The 17,826-nt window shown below is 55.8% G+C and overlaps 2 protein-coding genes across 24 annotated transcripts in view; both read right to left on the bottom strand.

The window, feature by feature from the left end:
• On the bottom strand, positions 1–11,203 carry Zbtb47 (zinc finger and BTB domain containing 47). 5 transcript variants are annotated; one of them, XR_015626753.1, is made up of 7 exons: positions 10,213–10,488; positions 6,322–7,824; positions 4,672–4,819; positions 4,039–4,349; positions 3,723–3,838; positions 2,838–2,982; positions 1,142–2,705 (listed from the first exon to the last, which is right to left on the bottom strand). XR_015626753.1 is itself a non-coding variant. In NM_001430553.1 (6 exon segments), coding segments are annotated over 6 exon segments (2,349 nt in total). In that variant the 5' UTR covers positions 10,375–10,488; the 3' UTR covers positions 1–2,430.
• Positions 11,204–13,866: 2,663 nt separating this feature from the next.
• Nktr (natural killer cell triggering receptor) overlaps positions 13,867–17,826 on the bottom strand; it is a 38,302-nt gene continuing 34,342 nt past the window's right edge. For 9 of the 19 annotated variants that reach the window (XR_015626323.1, XR_015626321.1, XR_015626319.1 and 6 more), the window contains 2 exons: positions 17,533–17,637; positions 13,867–16,399 (listed from right to left, as the gene is read on the bottom strand). Coding sequence is in view for 5 of the 19 variants with exons in the window: in XM_087560036.1 (XP_087416162.1) it covers positions 16,312–16,399; positions 17,533–17,637 (193 nt within the window). In the remaining 14 variants the exon portion in view is untranslated. 19 annotated transcript variants of the gene reach the window in all.

The raw sequence follows: 17,826 nt of genomic DNA, 5'->3' as shown, positions 1-17,826 counted from the left end.
CAGGGGCAGAACTGAGTTTATTCTCCATCACCCATCTTGATCAAATGTCTACTGCCCCCACCCTGGGACCATGGGCGTGTCACACACACAGGCAGGCAGTTAAGCTCCACACACTTGGGCCTGGTCTTCCTGTAATCACCCAGACCCGTGAGGGGACGTGGAGCTGGTCATCCCTGGGCTCCAGGCCCTCTATGACTTCATGGGAACTCCCTGCCAACTGCTCCAAGACCAGAGCAGCCCACATCGGTTCAGAGGAGCAGGCCCAGGGCTAGACTTGGTCTAGCTGGGCAGGAGATCTCAGCCAAGCCTCCCCAAAGGCAATGTGTGCCTTGGGCCTGGAAAGTTGCCACCATGTTCCAGTCCCCTCATGCTAACGTTGGGGGAATTGACCATCTCTTTAAAAGTTAGGTGTAAAAGCTGGGGAGATGAGAACCCCAATTCCGCTGCATGGGGATGGGGGGTTATTGCATCTGGCAATAAGGGACTGCAATCCTTGTGGGCAGGGCAAGGAGTATAGCACCAGGCATGCAGGGGCCTCAGAGAGAGAGGGCTGTGCCCCATGCCGGCCAGTGCCCAGAACCCCTGTCTGGCCCCTGGGGAAGGGTTTGTGAAGGTTCTGGAAACCCAGCTACTGGGACAGGGTTTCATTCCCAGCCTCTGTTCTTCAGATTGCTGTCTATTGAATGGCCAGGGCTTCTGGACCCATGAAGGTCACCAAGGCCAGTAGGGATAAGGGTTGGTGACCCCTTGAGTTGGTCAACTCTTTCATTCCTTTTCTTTTATTATTATTTTTTGGAAAATGTTAGCCAGCTCTGGAGAGCTGCCAGGCACTGGGGCCAGAGGTTAGAAATAGCAGGAAGGGTCCCTGAGGACATCATGGAAGCCCAGAGGTTAAGGGTACCGCTGGAGGAAGAACTACACTGGAGGAGCTTGGAGCCCAACCTTGGGCAGTGGGGCAGGAGTGTGGAGGCAAATGGGACAGGGTCTCCCCAGTGGACACGGGGGAGGGGCTGAGGGCACACTTGCAGCCTGGCTCCTCAGGCTAAGAAAGGGTGCCTATCCAGGGATAACTGCTCGTTCAGTGCCTCCTCGCCCAGAAGACAGCCAACTCCGCCGAGCGCCTTGGGCCTGCCCACACCTGTACAGAATAAAGTGCTTCGTTTATTGATGATTAAAATGTCCCCAGCCCACTGTACCAGCTCCATCAGCCTCTGAGGAGGTCAAGGGGTTCAGCACCCTCTGCCAGCCCCATTGGGCACAGGCCTCTTCCCAGCGTGGCCATGCTGGGAGTGGCAGGGAGTGGCGGGGAGGGAGTAAGGTGCAGAGTGTAACAAACAGAAGCTTATAAACAGTGGGAGATCAAAACCAGGAAACGAGCGAATGGAACCTTCCTCCCATTAAACGCAGGAACAAGGACATTAAATGACAACAGAGAGGGGTGAACTACTACTGCCTGCCCCCCAAGGGCAAACACCGGGCACTGGCTGAGCTCCCTGCCCCCGTGCCAGCTTCTCTCCCTGGCTGTGCCATGGCGCCCCAGGCTCTGCACAATGCAAGAGGCACCAGGGTCCAGCGAGTGGCGGTAGTGGCCTGGCCCCGAGAGGAGAGGAGGCCTCATGTGGGCTTTGGGGAGCAGACATAGATACATGTGTCTCCTGGTGGGGCAGTCCAACCAGGCAGGCTGGGAAAGGACAGGAGTGCCCTGCAGATGGCTCCCTGTCCCCTGCCCCACAGATAGCACCATGAAACCCTGAACTACTTGCCTGAGGCTCCTTTGGGGCCCCTCCCTGGGATCTCATTCTCCTGCAGGAACCCTAGGAGCTGGGGCCTGTGAATCAGGTTCCCTCCCCTCTGGAGTCTTGGTCTCCAGCACCCAGACACTCTCTCCAGGATCTGGGGCCCTTTAAAAAGTACAGTGCAGGCTGGGGATTCCTGAGCCTGCCTGGTAGGGATGTGAGAAAGGAAACCCATGGGGGCCAGCCCCCACCTGCCCGACTCTGCCTCTCGCAGAGAGGCAGCCTTCACACTCCCCTGCCCAGCCACACTCGATGTCCTGCCACGTCTCCGTGGGCGTGCGCAGGACTCCCTTTAACAGGGATGCACTTGAATCCTCCCCAAACCCTCCCCTCCTAAGGAGTCAGTTAGGGGCACAGGGAAGCCAGGGACGGGCAGGTGAAACTGACCCAGGCCCTGCCTGGCTCTTAGCCATGCCCGCAGCCCAGAGCTCCTCCTGCCCTTGTGTCTGTTGCCTCCAGCACCCCTCACCTGGAGGGGTGCTGCCGACCAGTCCCTCTCTGTTCCTTTCTTCCCTAAGACAAGGAGTAAAATCTCCAAGAAGCTGCACCAGGACCCAGGGCCAGGGCCATCCAGCTGCAGTCCAGCCCCTAGTCTGTGTCTGCTGGCCCTGGCCAGGAGGGTCTGTGCTGGGGGTCAGTTAGTGTCCAGCCTGGGAGGTGCTGTGGGGAAGAGCGGGGCTGTGGGCTGCAGGTGCGTGGCAGGCAGGGAGGCAGGGTCACCAGGCAGTGGGTGGCTGACACGGAAGCACTTTTCTTTGTGTGCCTTCAGCATGTTGGAGAAGCGGAAGCGCTGGCCACAAACGTCGCACGGGTATGGCTTCTCTCCTGTGTGTGTGCGTCGGTGCCGTTTCATATTGGGGCGGCTGGTGAAACTCTTGCCACAGATCTCACAGATATAAGGCTTCTCCCCTGCAATGGGGGAGGGGTAGCAGGGATGTTCATTCATGACCAGCCCTAGGTGCTACCCCAACCCACCAACTCAGGATCAAGGCTCCAGGGGGGGGGGGGTTTAAACTGAGACTCTGGGGGGAGGGCACGCACCTGTATGTGTCTTCATGTGCTCATCAAAGTACTGCTTCATGTTGAAGTCCTTGCCACACCACTGACACATGAACTGCTTGTGGCCAATGTGGATGCTCATGTGGGACCGCAGCTGGTACTTGTACTGGAAGCGCTCATTGCAGTTCTGTGAGGAGGGGAAGAGCTACAGACACCCTCATCCTGCCTTACCCAACCTGAAACTAAGTGTGTGTGTGTCCATGTGTGTGCATGCACATGTGTGTGTGCATATATGGCATGTCCGTGTACATGAGTGCATGTGCATGTGTGTCTGTGTCCATGTGAGGCTAGAGGTCCGGTGTTTCCCCAGGTGCCTTCCACCTTTGCTGTTTTTTTTTTTTTTTTTTTTTTTGGTTCTTTTTTTTTCGGAGCTGGGGACCGAACCCAGGGCCTTGCGCTTCCTAGGTAAGCGCTCTACCACTGAGCTAAATCCCCAGCCCCCCTTTGCTGTTTTTAAGACAGGCCCTCTCACTGGTCTGACCTCCCTGTTTAGGCTGTGCTGACTGGCCAGTGAGCTCTGGGCACGCACTTGTCTCTGCCTCCCCGGCGCTGGGACTACAAGCATGCGTCACCGTCACCATCACCGTGCCCAGACTTAAGGTTTTTTTTTAACTGATGCTCAAGTTCTCATGCCTTCAAAGAAGCATTTTCCAGACTCACAGTCTCCCCAAACCCACTCAGTGACAGGTGGGTCTTGAACTCCTGCTCCTCCTGCCTCTGTCTCTCCAGACCTGGGACCACAGGCTTGTGCTGCCAGGTCAGGCTGTGGCTCCCTCTGACCTCCCTTCCTCCCCCTCCCTGAAGATGGGGGTGGGTAGAGGTGGGGCTCTCCAGGGCACCCCACAGCCAGCAGCCAGCAGAGCTCACCTCACAGCGGAAAGGCTTCTCCCCCGAGTGCTGCAGCGAATGGACCTTCAGCGACATACTGCGCTTGAAGGACTTCCCACAGGTCTCGCAGGTGAAGGGCATGTCCTTGGTGTGGGCTGCGGGTGGGCACCAGACGTCACTTCTCCGGGGCACCTACCTGAACCCCCACCTCCAGGCCTGCCTTCTGGCAGCCCCGCACCCCACGTTTTCCTGAAGGGTGATACTGAATTCAACAGCACACCCAGGCTCGGGCCCAGCGACACTGAAGGCCAATGAACAGGGAGACAGTCCTCCCAGCTTAAAAAAAAACACCAACCTGGTTACCCAGCATGCTCCTGGCCAACACCTGGATCCCAGGGTCCCCATCCCATGCAGTTTACACTTTCCAGTGGAGGAAGGGAGGTGTGTCTGCCAGAGACTGTCTGTCTGTCTGGACCACTCCGCCCTGGAGCTTGGAGCCCAGTTGAGTGAGAAGAGGTGACCACAGAATCCAGACACTCAGCCAGGCCCACTAGAGGCCGTGCAGCCTTGCCTGTGAGTGGGGTGGGTAGCACTCTTGGGGAGGCCTCCTTACTGTGTCCAGGTGTGACCCCTGGGGGAGGTTGCACTCAGGAGATGCCTGAAGCCCTGTGAGGGCCAAAAGGTGAGAAAACATGAGAGGTCTAATGGCAGCCACAGAGACAGGGCTGGGCCAGCACATAGAGTCGTGTGATTCAGGGAGGCTTCTCTTGTCCTCGAGCGGACAGATACCGTGCCGGGATCCACGGCTTGCCCAGCAGTGTGCCAGGCGAATTCCCATCTGCCAGGTTTCCCAGGCATCCTGAGGCACTGGGCAAACTGCCCATCCGTGCGTCGCTTTCCTAGCCCTTCCCCTCACCTGGATGCAGAATCCTGACACAGCCGGCAGCCGGCCCATCCTCTGCCCACACCCGCACCAGCAGGGACTCACCAACCATGTGCTTGCGCACATGCGCCATGGTGTGAAACTTCTTCTCGCAGATCTCACAGGAGAACTTCTTCTCCGCGTAGCCGTGCACTATCTTGTTGTGTTCGTGAAGAGACCACAGCTTCTTGAAGGCTTTGCCACACGTCATGCACTACGGGAAAATTAGAGCGCTTTGGCTGCAACCTGGAGCTAGCCTTGGCCTGACTGGGGCAGGCCTGCTTCTCCACCTGAAGAATGCTGGTAAGAAGGCTGGATCTGACGTTCCCAGCCTAGCTTGACTCCTTACACACACACACACTCCCACTTTGCTGTTGGGGTACCTCTTCTGGGACCCCCTTCTAAGGCCTCCCCCACCCCCTGGCTTTGTCTGCTTCTCTGAGGCAGGAGGCTGTAGGCCACATTAGTTATGGCAGATGTGCTAGGTGGTGAGCGGACCTTTCGGTTCCCCGTCAGTGCAGGTTCTACAGTCTGCAGAGGCTCTAGGCCTCCCTCAGACAGTGGAGGCAGGTGGACTGGAAGCAGCTTTCCTGGACTCCGGCCCTGCTCATCCCAGCAGGGGCTCCAGAGACTGGAGGCTGGGGTCTGGGCAGGAAAGAGTAAAGGTTTCGCCCACTTGGTATGGCTTAAGGTGCAGGAATAGCTGACAGGCAGCCTGGGGCAGGAAACAGGTGCACAGTGGGTGATGGGCAGGTTACCAGGCACACCTTCCCCACTGGCATCCAATTAGCAATTAGTGCAGGCAATTAGCACCCGCCTACCTGGGGTCTGGGTTTTTGTTTTTTTTTCTCCCCCTTGTTGTGCCAGAAAAGGAGAAAGGCATGCTAGTGTGTATGTACACGAATGCTGATGTGTATATGTGCACATATGCTAGTCTGTGTGCACAAATGCTATTATGTGTAGATGCATGCTGGTGTGTGTGCGTGTGTATGTACATGCATGTTGGTATGTGTGCACATGAATACTGCTGTGTATGTATACACACATGCTGGTGTGTGTGTGTGTGCATGATGTGTATGTGTGTGTACATGCATGCTGGTGTGTGTGCACAAATGCTGACATGTGTGTATGTCCATGCTGGTGTATGCATGATGTGTGTGTGTACACACATGCTGGGGTGTGTGTGTATGTGTGCACACAAACACACAGACATGCTGGGGTGTGTGTATGGAAGGCCTGGCAGCCACCCCAGCCTCCCCCCACTGCCAGTTCTTTCCTCATCCAGCCTTTTTCTTCCCTCCAGACTCAGGATAGCTGGCACTCCAGAGTTGAACGCAGGAGTCCTCTTGATTGGCTATGTACTGCTCTGTACAGTGGTTCAGAGGTGTGCAGGGGTGATGCCCTTTCCAGACAAGCCCCTTCCCTTCTATGCAGACTTGGGGGTAGCATACAACCTGCGTAACTGTAACCGCACAGGCAGCTCTGCGGCCCTAGGTTTGTTAAAAGACACACCCCCGGGCAGTTCCTACCGCCCCCTAGCTTCGGGTAACTCTCCATCTCCCCCACATCCAGCTGCTCTTGCTCCTCTGGGAAAGGTGCTGCCACCATCCTCTGCCCACAACTGTGGGCCAGAGCACAGCTCTCTGGCCTCCCCCGGGCAGCCAGTGTGACTCACCACCATGGGACTGTCCGGGCAGCACGGGCAGCACGGCTCACCTGAATGTTGCGTTCACAGTCGGTCTGCCTGTGCAGCTGCAGCTCGCTCTCCAGCAGGAAGCGCTTCCCACACTGGCCACAGATCTGCATGCGGCTGTGGGTCACGTTCATATGCTTCTCTAGGTACCAGCGGTTGTTGAAGACCCGAGGGCACTTCTGACACGGATGCTGCTGTTTCTCCTCCAGCTTCACCTTGGCCCCCAGCCCGTCAGCTGCCTGGGGTGCTGCAACAGCTCCAGACGCCTTGGGCCTCTTCCCACCTCTACCTCCAGCCTCCTCTGGCTCGGGGGTGGCTCTGCGCCGGGAGTTCTGTCCCCGGGACCGCGTGGACATCCGGCTGTGCGGTGGAGGGTCCGCCTGGCTGCCCTGACACCCAGCGGGACCTGCAGGGTCCTGCCTGCCCTCGGCCACCCTCTCCTCCTCAGAACTCTCCGCATCCTGCTCACTGGGCCCATCCTCTTCATCTTCGTCCTCCCGGTCGCTGGGCCCTTCCTCCTCCTCTTCCTCCTCTCCCTGGCTGCCTCCCTCTTCCTCCTCCTCTTCTTCCTCTTCCTCACCTCCTCCACTCCCTCCTCCTTCCTCCTCCTCCTCTTCTTCCGAGTGTCCCTGCATCCGGTCCTCCTGGCCCAGCACCACAGTGGCTGGGTTGGCCCCGGAGCCTGGTTTGCCCTCAGGCCCGGTGGACACATGCAGTGTTTGGTTATTAAGGTTCACCTCCACAATGATCTGTGACTGCTCCTGGTGCCCATAGGTGCCTGAGGCATCCAGTTCTGGCTCCAGCCCCTCTCCACTCTCCAGTTTGCACAGGCTACCTCCCGGGGCCTCGGCCTCTTCAGGCGTCCCTTCCTTCTCCTCCTTGAAGAGCGTCTGTGCCGGCCCCGCAGCGGCAGAGCCCACATCTCCAGCTGCCCCTGCTCCATCCTCCACACGCACAGAGTACGGGTCAGGGCCCTCACGGGCGTAGATCTTGGGGAGGCCTGGGGTGTCTGCCTCCTGCTTGATGTCACAGTAGTAGGGTGGTGGAGGCACCGGGGCACAGCTGGCGGCTGGCTGGGCCAGGGCCACGGGGCCCGAGGGCGCCAGGGACCGAGCGTCCAGCAGCTCCTGGCAGGAGGCGGCAATGTCAGCCATCTGCAGCAGCGAGGCCGCGCTGAGCACCTCGTGCACGTTGGCCGCGTTCACCAGCAGTTTGGACGTGTAGATGAAGTTCAGGATCTGCTGCAGGCCGCTGGGCGCCAGCGCCTCCAGGGACAGCTCGACCCGCTGCAGTTGCTTGTTCTGAGTGAAGAGCGAGTGGAAGAACTGGCTGTAGGCGGCCAGCACACCCTTGTGTGCAGGGAACACGCTATGCTGAGGCACCAGCACTAGGTCCACATCGCACAGGTCTGGCTGGAAGAGGCGCTGCTCATTGAGACGGCCCATCAAGCAGGCGAAGTGCAGGGCCACGTCCTCCACCAGCGAGAACTCTGCCGCCGGGGAGTCTGTGGTCTTCTCAACCAGCAACTGTTGGGGCCAAGAGACAGGAGAGGTGAGAGCCAGCCACTGCCCACCCCAGCCCACAGCGTGGGAGGCGCCATCGCAAGAGATGATCTGATCTATCTGTCCAGCCTCAAGCCTGAGGAGGGGAGCAGGGCAGACGCACAGCAGGGACGGCGCTCCTAGGGCTTCGATGTTCTGGGACCTGTGCCCAGGTGGCTGCTACTCTGGGCCTACTCCCTTTGTTCTTCCTCTGTGCACACACTAGGGGTCACCCCAGGATCCTTATTCACTGTGCCCCAACTGGGCTTCCAGCTACTCCTCAGTGTGTCCTGACCTTCCCAGCATGCTGAGACAGGAGCCTGCCCAACTGTGAGCATCTGAACAGCAGAAGACCCAGCTTCTGCTACAGCACCAAGGCTGTATCTTGTGTGTGTGTGTGGGGGGGGGTTTGGGGGGGTCACTTGGACAGGAGCCAGTGAAGACTTTAGTGGCTACAGAAGACAGCAGGCTGAAGACATCCAGGCCCACTGCATCCAGCTATAGCAGCTTTTTGTACCCAGGGCCCTCAAGGAGGATGGGCTGTTTTCTATTTGCCACACTCCCAAGAGGAGCCCCCAGCCCAGACCCAGAAGCTCCAGGGTCTTGGAGGCTGCACCTCCTGGAGAACCCTAGGGACCTTAGAGACGGATAGGTCAGACTGCCAGGCCTTTAGGCTCCTCTAGAATCTGTAAAGGGCCCAGAACAGAGTCCTGCTTAGTTGCCAGGGAGGACGCCCAGAGATTGGGCGGTAGAGACCGGCCTGTCTTACCCCTTGCATAGGGCCTGGGGCTCAGCAGACACTGGCCAGTCCGCCCCACAAAGGCTGGCTTTGGATGCTCCACAGGCTCTGCCTGTGGAGACAAAAGCTTTCAGTGTGGAAGTGCTGATGTGTCCCAATGGGGGGTGGGGTGGGGCATAACCCCACCTTCCTTAGAGGTCCCAGGATAAAGCCTCTCTCCCGGTAAGTCCTCTCTCCTGTCAGCAGTGGGTGGGCCAGACAGAGAGGATGGACTCGAGCTCCTTTGTCATTCTGCTAAAGGAGAAGCCGTTTCCAGCTGCAGGTGAGCCCCAAGGAGCCTTGAGCCTTTACCCTTCTGCTGCCAGCAGCCCAAGGCATACCCACTCTTTGCCCTCAGCTCCACCAACAGCAGATGTTTCCTTCCTCAAGCCCCTGCCACCACCGACAGCCACCCATCTTTGACTCTATCCAAGAACTGCTGGGCCCATCTAGCAGGGACGTGGCACGGAGCCCCGCCCATCCCTCTCTGACTCATTCTGATTCATTCTCTGGGACCAATTCCTGTTGCAGAGATAGAGAAACTGAGGCCCAGAGAGGCATTACCCGTGGACCTGCGGACATCCAGCTACTTGGGTACCCTTTCCTTCTGCCCTGTACACTTCAGAACTTAAGAGAGTCCTGAAAGTGAGGTGGGTGGAGGTGTGAGGTGTGAGAACCACCCGAGCATCCAGACAGGGTCACCACACCCTCTGCTCCTGCCTCCCTCCCAGTCACTGCACCTGCAGATAACTGGTGTCTGCACTCCTGGGGCGTGCAGGAGGCTGGGGTGTGTGGATGGTGCAGAGAAAGGCCTGTCACAGTACCACATATCACAGGCCTGGAGTGCCCGTTCTTCCTTTACAAAGCTTCCCCAGGAAGGGCCACTTGAGCCTGGCAGAAACCCGGGCATCCCTAAAGTCACATCGCAGCCTGTCTAGCTGTGGACCAGAGACGCTGCCAGCGAGTAGCAGGGCCCCTTCCGGATCAGTGCCCACCAGCTGTGCAGCCTCTGGCCAGATGCTTCCGGCTCCTTGAAGCTGAGGAGGCCTCTCTCCACCTGGCTAAGCCAGCTGCATTAGCAGCCTTTCCCCAGGGGGACACCTGCAGAGGCCACCAAGCTTTTGCCTCCTGAAGGCCATCTGGTGAAACCCGGGGGCAGGGGTACAGGCTCAAGACTTCTGGATGCTTTCTTTGGAGAGGTCTGGGAAACAGGCTCAGAGACGGCAGGGGACCGGCCCAAGGTCACACAGGAGTTTCCACTCCAGCTGTGACCGCCCCCCCCCCCCCCCCGCCTATGGCGCGATCCATCCTAGTCTCCGGCAGAGCAGCTGCAGCACCCACGTGGCCCAAGGCCCGGGCGGGAATCCGACTCCCCCCTTTTCCCCCCATTACCAGCCCCGGGGCGGCGCCGTCCGGACGCAGAGAAGCGCCCCCCTCCGCCCGTACGCAGCAAAACCTCGGCCTTTTGCGCTTGCACCCCCACCCCAGGAATTTCACCCCCTAGCCGCGCTACCGCGCCGCACTCCGGGCCCCCCACACCCCGCAAATAGGGTCGAGGACCCCTGGGGAGGGGCCAGGGCTCCTAGACTCCGTACCGGGTCCCACTGGGCCGTGCGCTCCGAAAGGAGGCGCTCGCAGGTGGGCGGATAAGCGGGGGGACAGGCAGGGCCCTGCGTACCATGGTGCCGCGGCGCTGGGAGCTCACAGGGCCCCGCAGGATCGCGCTGCCCCCGAGGGCCGGGCCCCGGCCGCTCCATGAAGCGCCGCGCTGGGGGCAGCCCCTGCGCAGGGCCCCGCGACCATGGCCCCGGGGGCGCGGCCGGACGGGCGGGCGGAGGCGCAGGGCCGCGACGAGTCCCGGCCGAGCAGCTGCGGCCCGGGAGCCTCGGGCGCGGCGGGCGGGGGGCGCGGGGCGCCGATTGGAGCCCGCGCGTCAGCTGGGGCCGCCGTCTGGACGCTTAAAGGGCCAGGCCGCCCAGCGTGTTGGCTGGGGGCGCGGACACGCGCCGTCACGATGCGGCTGCCCTCGGGAGAGCCTCGGGGTCCCCGGACCGACCCGGCTGGTGACGTGAGAGCGTTTGGACCGTGCAACCCCACCCTCCCGCGCCAAGCCCCTCTCAACCCTTCTCTGCTGGGAAGTTCGTCCGGGAGTCTAACCCGGGTGTCCTCCCGCTGCTCTGCAGGGGCGGGGCCAGGGTAGGCGTGAGGTCGCTGAGCTGAGCGCGCCGCCCCCCGACCCACCTGCTCCCCTGAGCCAGGCGACGCCGAGGGCCTGAGCCCCGCACCCTAGCCGCGCTCACTTCGCGTACCCTGAGAGCCCGGCTGCTCCGACAAGGGGGTTAGAGTCTGGGGTCCTCGGCTGCTCCAGCCTCCCACGCGATTTGCTCTGTGTCTTTGGGACCTACCTGGGGCCTCTGGCTGCAGAGCCTCCGAGCCACCGCCGCAGCGACCGAAGCCTTTCAGATGACCTACCTGGAACAGCCGGGTGGGGGCCCGAGGCCAGGCCCGGCCGAGGGGCCCTTCGCGCAGCCTCCGCGCTGGGGAGATGCAGCTCGGCTTGCGGAATGCAGCTCTGGCACCGTCTCCGTGGGGGCAGGGGGCTGGCTGTGCTGGCAGGAGGCTGCGAAGGAACGCTGCCAGGCCCAGCGACAGCAGGGCGGGACTACGGGCTACCACCGTGGTCTCTCCTCCGGACGCCCCGCACCCCTACCCAGCGGCCACTGTTCAGCCTAGTCACTCTCCCAACACTGCTCCTGCCGGGCCATTCCACTCCAGCCACAGCAGTCTCCTTGGGTGTACGCCTTCCTCATGGTGAGCAGGGCAGTGTAGCTCTTCCCTGGAGTCGGGCAGGTGTCAAGTAGCTGAGGATCTGTCCCCTAATTCAAGGACCTTTCACGTGGACACAGGGCTGGCTACCCCTGGGCAGGGAAGCTGAGTTGGTAGACTGAAAAAAGGAAGGGACAGAGGAAAGCCCCTTCCTTCACATGCCTAGGGCATGCCCCTCGCTGGGGCAGTGAGCGGCAGCCCCGAATCTGCATGAAGGCACAGATGCCTGAGGCTCTAGGCTGAAACTGTGAACCTGTCAGTTACCGGATGTCTCCTGTCACTTCCAGCCACCAGTGAGGTGGGAAGGGCAGGCCTAACTACCTACTGGGTGGACAATTAGAGGCCCGCGGAGAAAGAAAACATGCAGACCCTGTGCTGGGAGTCTGGAAGAAGCTAGGCAGTGGTCACCGTAACCTCGGGAAGGATACTGGCTCTTCAGGTGATGGCCTTGGCTAAAGTAAAGGGGGGGAGGGCTCCATAACAGCCCTCAGCTCCCGGCCAGCTGTCCCACTTGGGTTCTCAGAGCTCTGACTGAGGCAGGAGGGCACACTAGGCTTGTCACCAGCAACAGTTATAAAGGCCAGAAGCCCCGAGTGTTCATGGCTGCAAAATTAAGTGGTCAGAGGATCGGGTGCAGTCAACTGGAGGGACAAGATGGGAGTAGAGGAAGGATTCTAGGCCACAACCTCAAGCTCCCTTGGTGAGTTAGGAGCAGGAGCACTCACTACTGTGACAGAGATGGGTCCTTTAGACCCCTGAAGCTGGGTGACTCCAGGCCAAACTTCACTTCAGAGAACAAGGAGACAGCCCCAAGCTGCTTGGGGTTCCTGCTCTTGGCTGGGGAAACTAAGCTCACCTGGTAACAGAAATGAAAGGTAGTCCAAGAGGTGGTGGTGCAGGTTGGAGGGGGAATGTACAGTACGTGGCCTCCTCCATCTCCCTCAATTCTGGCTGCTGAGCCCAGCACTAATGGGCTACAGCTGCACATGGGTGGGAGCCTAATGCAAACCAGCAGGTTCCCTTTTCCCACACCAACTCCAGGGCCTTAGCAGAAGAGCCTCCCTGGTAGCTTCCAGAAGGTTCCCAGAGACCCTAGTCCTCCACAACCTTGGGCCGCTGTACCTCTTGCTCAAGCCCAACACTCAGTAAGATGTGACCAGCAGCAGTGTCAAGGCCTATGTCCATCACAGCTGTGCAGAGACCTTTGGGTCCTACATGTCTGCCCAGTAGTGGGGGTTCTAGAGGTCCTGGGCCCCAAGTGTTTCCAGACATGGCCTTCATAGAGGCAGCCTCAGAGGTTGAACCTCTTAATTGCACCGGGTCACATGCATCTCTGGGTTCATCAAGTAGGAGACAATGGTTCTCAGAATCTGGGGTCGAGGGTTAGGGCTTAGTGGACATAGGCACAGTTCTAGCCCTTTGAGCAATCACTTTCTGCCATGGTATCTCCCAAGTTCCTCGGACTCAGGAGCTGGGTCGTACTGCTGGTATCAGGTTTGGTATTGAGGAAGACAGCATTAACACTGGACTGTTGTAAACCACAGGGAGGAAGCAGCTATGGCAAGAGGCCCTGGCTTCAGAAGAATGCAGCTTGTGCTGTGGTGTACTGATTTCATAGTGCTGAGCTCTCTCTCAAACCTTGTGAGCTGCTATGTAGGTTTTTGGAAGTGAACCTGGATCCTCTGGAAGAGCAGCCAGTGCTCTTCATCCACTGAAACCCACCGAGCTCCTACATCCCTCACAGGGCTGTGGGCTCAGGCCTTTCAAAGTTCTGTGAACTCTACAAAGACAACAGACTTCACTGGTGTCCTCTTTTGGGGAACAAGGTCTCATGTAGCCCAGTCTGACCTTTAGTGGACCCTCCTGTCTCCATCTTCCAAGTGCCAGGACCACAGGCTTATGAGGCCAAGCCTAGCTAATTTTCTTTTGAAAACATGTTAAGAGTCTTACACTATGCAGTCCCCTCTGGCCTTGAGCTGAAGAGATCATCTACCTGCCTCTGCACTACCACACCTGGCATTTTCTTTAAATATTAAAGCTCCCGCATTTGACAATTTTTAGTGTTCCAGCTTGGGGAAACACTATTTAGAAAACTCAGTTATCTGCAAACAAGGCAGCAGGTTCCAGGGTTCACTGTACTTGCCCAGCAGATCCTCATCTGTGTTCAAATGTCACTCCTGTCTGTCTGATGGGTGCCCCAGCAGTCAGAGGACTTGCTCCTAGGCAGAGCATTAGAGGCTGGAATTGCTTACTTTCCTCAGCTGAGGACAGCAGGAGACCTGGAGTTGCATCCCACCAGAGGGTATGTTTCTGACAGGCTCTCCCAGGTCACTCCTGCACCCCAGTAACCTGCCAATGGACAAGTCTCTTTACTTGCTGTATTAGAAACCGACTGGAGTCTGAGCAAAGAAAGACCAAGCAGGCAGACTCAAATTTTGCATGTATTTTCATTTTTACAAGAGCCTTTTCAAGTTGTAGAGAAATTTAATAGAAGTATATACAAATTAGACACTGCTAGTATGTACAAAAGTATTTTCTACATTTTTGAACAATATCAACTATGCCACTTGCAGTAAACAGGATGTTACAAAATCATCCAATAAAGCATTTTCTATTAAGCACATTACACAACATAATTCAATTTTATTAAAAAAATAACTTCAAAATACAGAATGATCCTGGTTAGGAAGAAAAGCCATTTCTGTAGTTCACTTGGGTATAAACAGCAAGGCTGACACTACTGAATATGAGCGCCTGTCTGGTACAGGTTAAACCCTGTCCACAGTGGCAGTAGGTGGTAGGTGGATGCCCTTCCTCTCCCTATGCTAATCCCCAGAACCTGCCAATGTCTCTAACTCCTCTGGGGCCATGGGACTGCAAGTAGAGATTTATCTCTGGGGTTTGGTATAGTTACATTGACCCTTAAAGCAGGAGGAAGGCAGAGATTTTGAAGAAAGACGAAGATTCAAAGGGTCTCTGTTGGTTGAAGATCATGGCAAGGTCTACAGCAGGGGATGCGGGCATCCTCCAAGGGGTCTAGAGCCCCAGCTGCAGTCTATGAGAAAGTCACTCCTTCCCAGAGTCGCTGTGAGGAATGCACCCTTCCAGCCCTTAGTCATAGCCTTGAGCCTCTGAACCTACCATGCCTGATAGTCAATGACACACGGGCACTCTTAGGCTGAGAAATTTGTGATGACTTTGTTACGTACGCAACAACCGAACAATAATATATGGCCCAATAGTGACCTTTTCTTACTAATTCCATTTGTCAGTGTGTTTGTCCTCTTGAATGCATTCTTCCCAGCGAATACTAGATTCAAACACCCTTCTTTGTAGGCAACTTTAAAGGGGGTGGGGGTTGGGGGAGGAACCACTCACTATAAACCACATATTTAATCTGCCAAGCACTGAGTTCTGATGTTATCCCGCTTTCTAATTAACTAATTTACAGATATGGTGAACAACAGCCGGCTGTTTACACACATCAGAGTGACAGCAGCATTTGTGGGGTGCCAATCTCCGAACCCATAGCTAGATGCGTGCTAAGCACATGCTATCTATCACTGAGCCACATGGCCCTGGAAGACTATTTTCATACACCCAGTACCCGCCCTCAATTTGGCCAGGACATTAGTAAGATCCCAAGGCTTTTTCTCTTCCTAAATACACCAGCCAGGTCTGGGTGAAATAGGATGGTATAGACTTCTACACCATATACCTGACAGGAATTCTGTGAACTGGATTAAACCGGCACTAAGGTGATTAAGTACACTTGGGGAAAGAATGTGAACTAAAGAGTAAAACAAAGAAACAAACCCACACTAGTTTTGACAGGTTGACAGGTTAGATTCTTCCTGGGGCCTGCCACCCGTCTGTCCCCAACTTCTGTCCTGGGTCTCCTCCATCAGGCAGAACTTCCTGGAGCCAGTGGGGTCTCAACACGAACAGAACAGATGGCTGAGGCGGGGCTGCTGCTGCTGACACAGTGAGAGTGACGTCTGAAGCCCCATCTGTAGCTGGCTCTTTAGCACACGTGCAGAACAAGATGACCAGTCTTACAGGTTCTGTTTCAAGGGACCTGCACCACATATCTGTGTTTGGGAGAAGCCCCTACACCCATAGTGAATCCAGCTCAGAAGAAATAATTTTTGGTGCCAGTGAATTAAAAAAAAAAAAATCACAATTCATTTCCTGGCATCGGGAAATGCTGTAAATGATGATACGACGTATGAGGGGCCAAAGGCACCAAGCACCAAAGCAGGAGCTGGGGTGGCAACACAGTCACTATCTGAGCTTCTGGCATTCACTGTGAGAAGGCAGAGCCCTTAGACAGTGTGGGTGTTCACAGCTGGAACGGACTGCTGCAGACATGGTGGTATGGGCTACCACCCTGCACACCTGGCCATAATCAATACGGATGTGGACAGTCTGATCTGACAGCGTATAGAGAAGACAACCAGCATGGGGACACAGAAACATGTGTCTTGTGACAGCTCTCCACAAATCTGTCTGGCAGCATGGACACTAAAACCTGAAACACTGACAAAAAGAAACCTGGATTCTATGGACAATGTGATACATAGAAAACCTACCTACAGTAACACTGCAAATTATACTTAACATCAAATTTATTATTTCTTGATTCAAGAAAATGAAAATTCCATAGTTGCCTACTGTAAAATGGGGCATAAAAATATTTCTAGGGACATCTGCACTTTAAATTCTTCTGCACACATGTAAGCAAGTGACAAGAAATACCCACTACTGGATTGAGGTCTAAGACTAACACACAACAGATTGCCGTCCAGTTTCGTACACTTTAAGTTACCAGGTATTTACAGTTAAGACACAACCTGTACAGAGACACCTCAGCTGTATCTGCTGCTCTCACTGGGGCTCCGGTGACGAGAGTAACTTCTGTCACTTTCACTGTCCGAGCCATAGGACCTAATACTCCTGCATAAAAGAACAAAACAACAAAACAGCCATCAACTCCCAGTTTTGGTTTTAACCTATGGCAACACTATAGGTCTTTCAAGGATGCTTTAAATGGTAAATGGTAGCAAAAACCAAGGTTAAGATAACAAAGAAACCTCACAAGAGTGGGAAACTTACTTAAAATCCATTCATAAGAATGAGCAAACTATTCTTCTACTATACCCAGTGAATGTCGATACTAGACGAGACTGGAGCAGGAAGAGGTTAAAGGTACAGAGGGAGTCTCACTAAAGTGGGTGTGGGCTTGGTTATGGTGGTCATTCAGCCCATCTAAAAATCTCTTCTGAGATCTAGTCCACATGTTATAGTAAGCATCATCCCACTACAACGAGTAGACCAAGTACAAGGGCTCAAGGGCAGCTTGAGACAGTGGACAGGCAAGCTCCTTCACAGAAAACCCCCAGGGTCCAAGGGTCAGTGGATGGGTGTGGGGTGTTCCCAGGGCAATGGGCTGCAGTGAAGAACTGAGAAGTGGGGGTTGGGGGTGGGAGTTTAGTGATCACTTCAAAACACAAAGACAAGCAATGGAGATGGCTCTTTTGTTTCTGGGCACAAGGAAAGCTCTAGAACATTAGAGGGTTCATGCACGGCATGTCTAGCTGGCAGCCGTGGATACAAGGGGGTATCTATGTGTACTGCCTATAGAAAGATTTTTGGGCTTGCAATGAATAAGGGTGACAACAGTCATCAGCAAGGGATAATACAAGACTCACAATCAGGTTACATCTTATTAAATAAATGACAAGATATAAGATTCAACCCTGTGTCTTATATGACTGCTGCTGAGACAATCATGACTTAATAAAATGACAGACTGGCTGTTTCAGAAAATTAGCCTGACTTCCAGAAGTGAACTATGATTTAGTCTTCGTCTTACTCCTCTCCTTCCAAAAGAAATGTTTACTCAGAGCTATGTGACTATTTGAAAACCCATTTTAGTGTCAACTCTAAAACAATGATCAGCGACTCACCTGCCAACTCCCAGTGCCAAGGCCATGTTTAAAAGCTGTTTGTTTGTAGGCCAATGGCACCAAAGGGGAGGCACTCCACTGATGGCCCACTCACTCCCAGTGCATAACCCAGGGACCCACCTGGACCGCCTGTTGTAACTTCTACCCCGATGGTAACTGTCACTCCTCTGGCTGCGGCTGCGGCTACGACTCCGGCTGTAGTAGCTGTCGTAGGTGTAGGATCTGCTTAAATAGCAATGACACACAGTGTTCCACTCAGATACAGAAAGTCTCCCTTTAGGGCCATCAGAGGGCGCTGTCTGTCTCACACCGGTACTCTATGGAGGTGTGAGGGCAGTTGCATAGAAGTTCTAGGAACATCCAGCAATTGCACCCAAATGGACTTACCATGTTAAAGAGAAAAATGTTAATTTC

The sequence above is a fragment of the Rattus norvegicus genome, chromosome 8 (assembly GCF_021556685.1).
Source record: "Rattus norvegicus strain SHRSP/BbbUtx chromosome 8, alternate assembly SHRSP_T2T, whole genome shotgun sequence".
NCBI classification, from domain to species: Eukaryota; Metazoa; Chordata; class Mammalia; order Rodentia; family Muridae; genus Rattus; species Rattus norvegicus.
The sequence above is the reverse complement of the archived record's forward strand: the minus strand, read 5'-3'. Positions and strand labels throughout refer to the sequence as shown.

Coding starts and splice junctions, on each gene's coding strand:
- Zbtb47 (XM_087562540.1), bottom strand. CDS start 7,743: ATGGGCCGTCTCAATGAGCAGCGCCTCTTCCAGCCAGACCTGTGCGAT. Junction 3,839..4,671: donor TGTGCGCAAGCACATGGTTG/GTGAGTCCCTGC, acceptor GCCCACCCGCAG/CCCACACCAAGGACATGCCC. Junction 2,983..3,722: donor AGAAGCCTTTCCGCTGTGAG/GTGAGCTCTGCT, acceptor CCCTCCTCACAG/AACTGCAATGAGCGCTTCCA.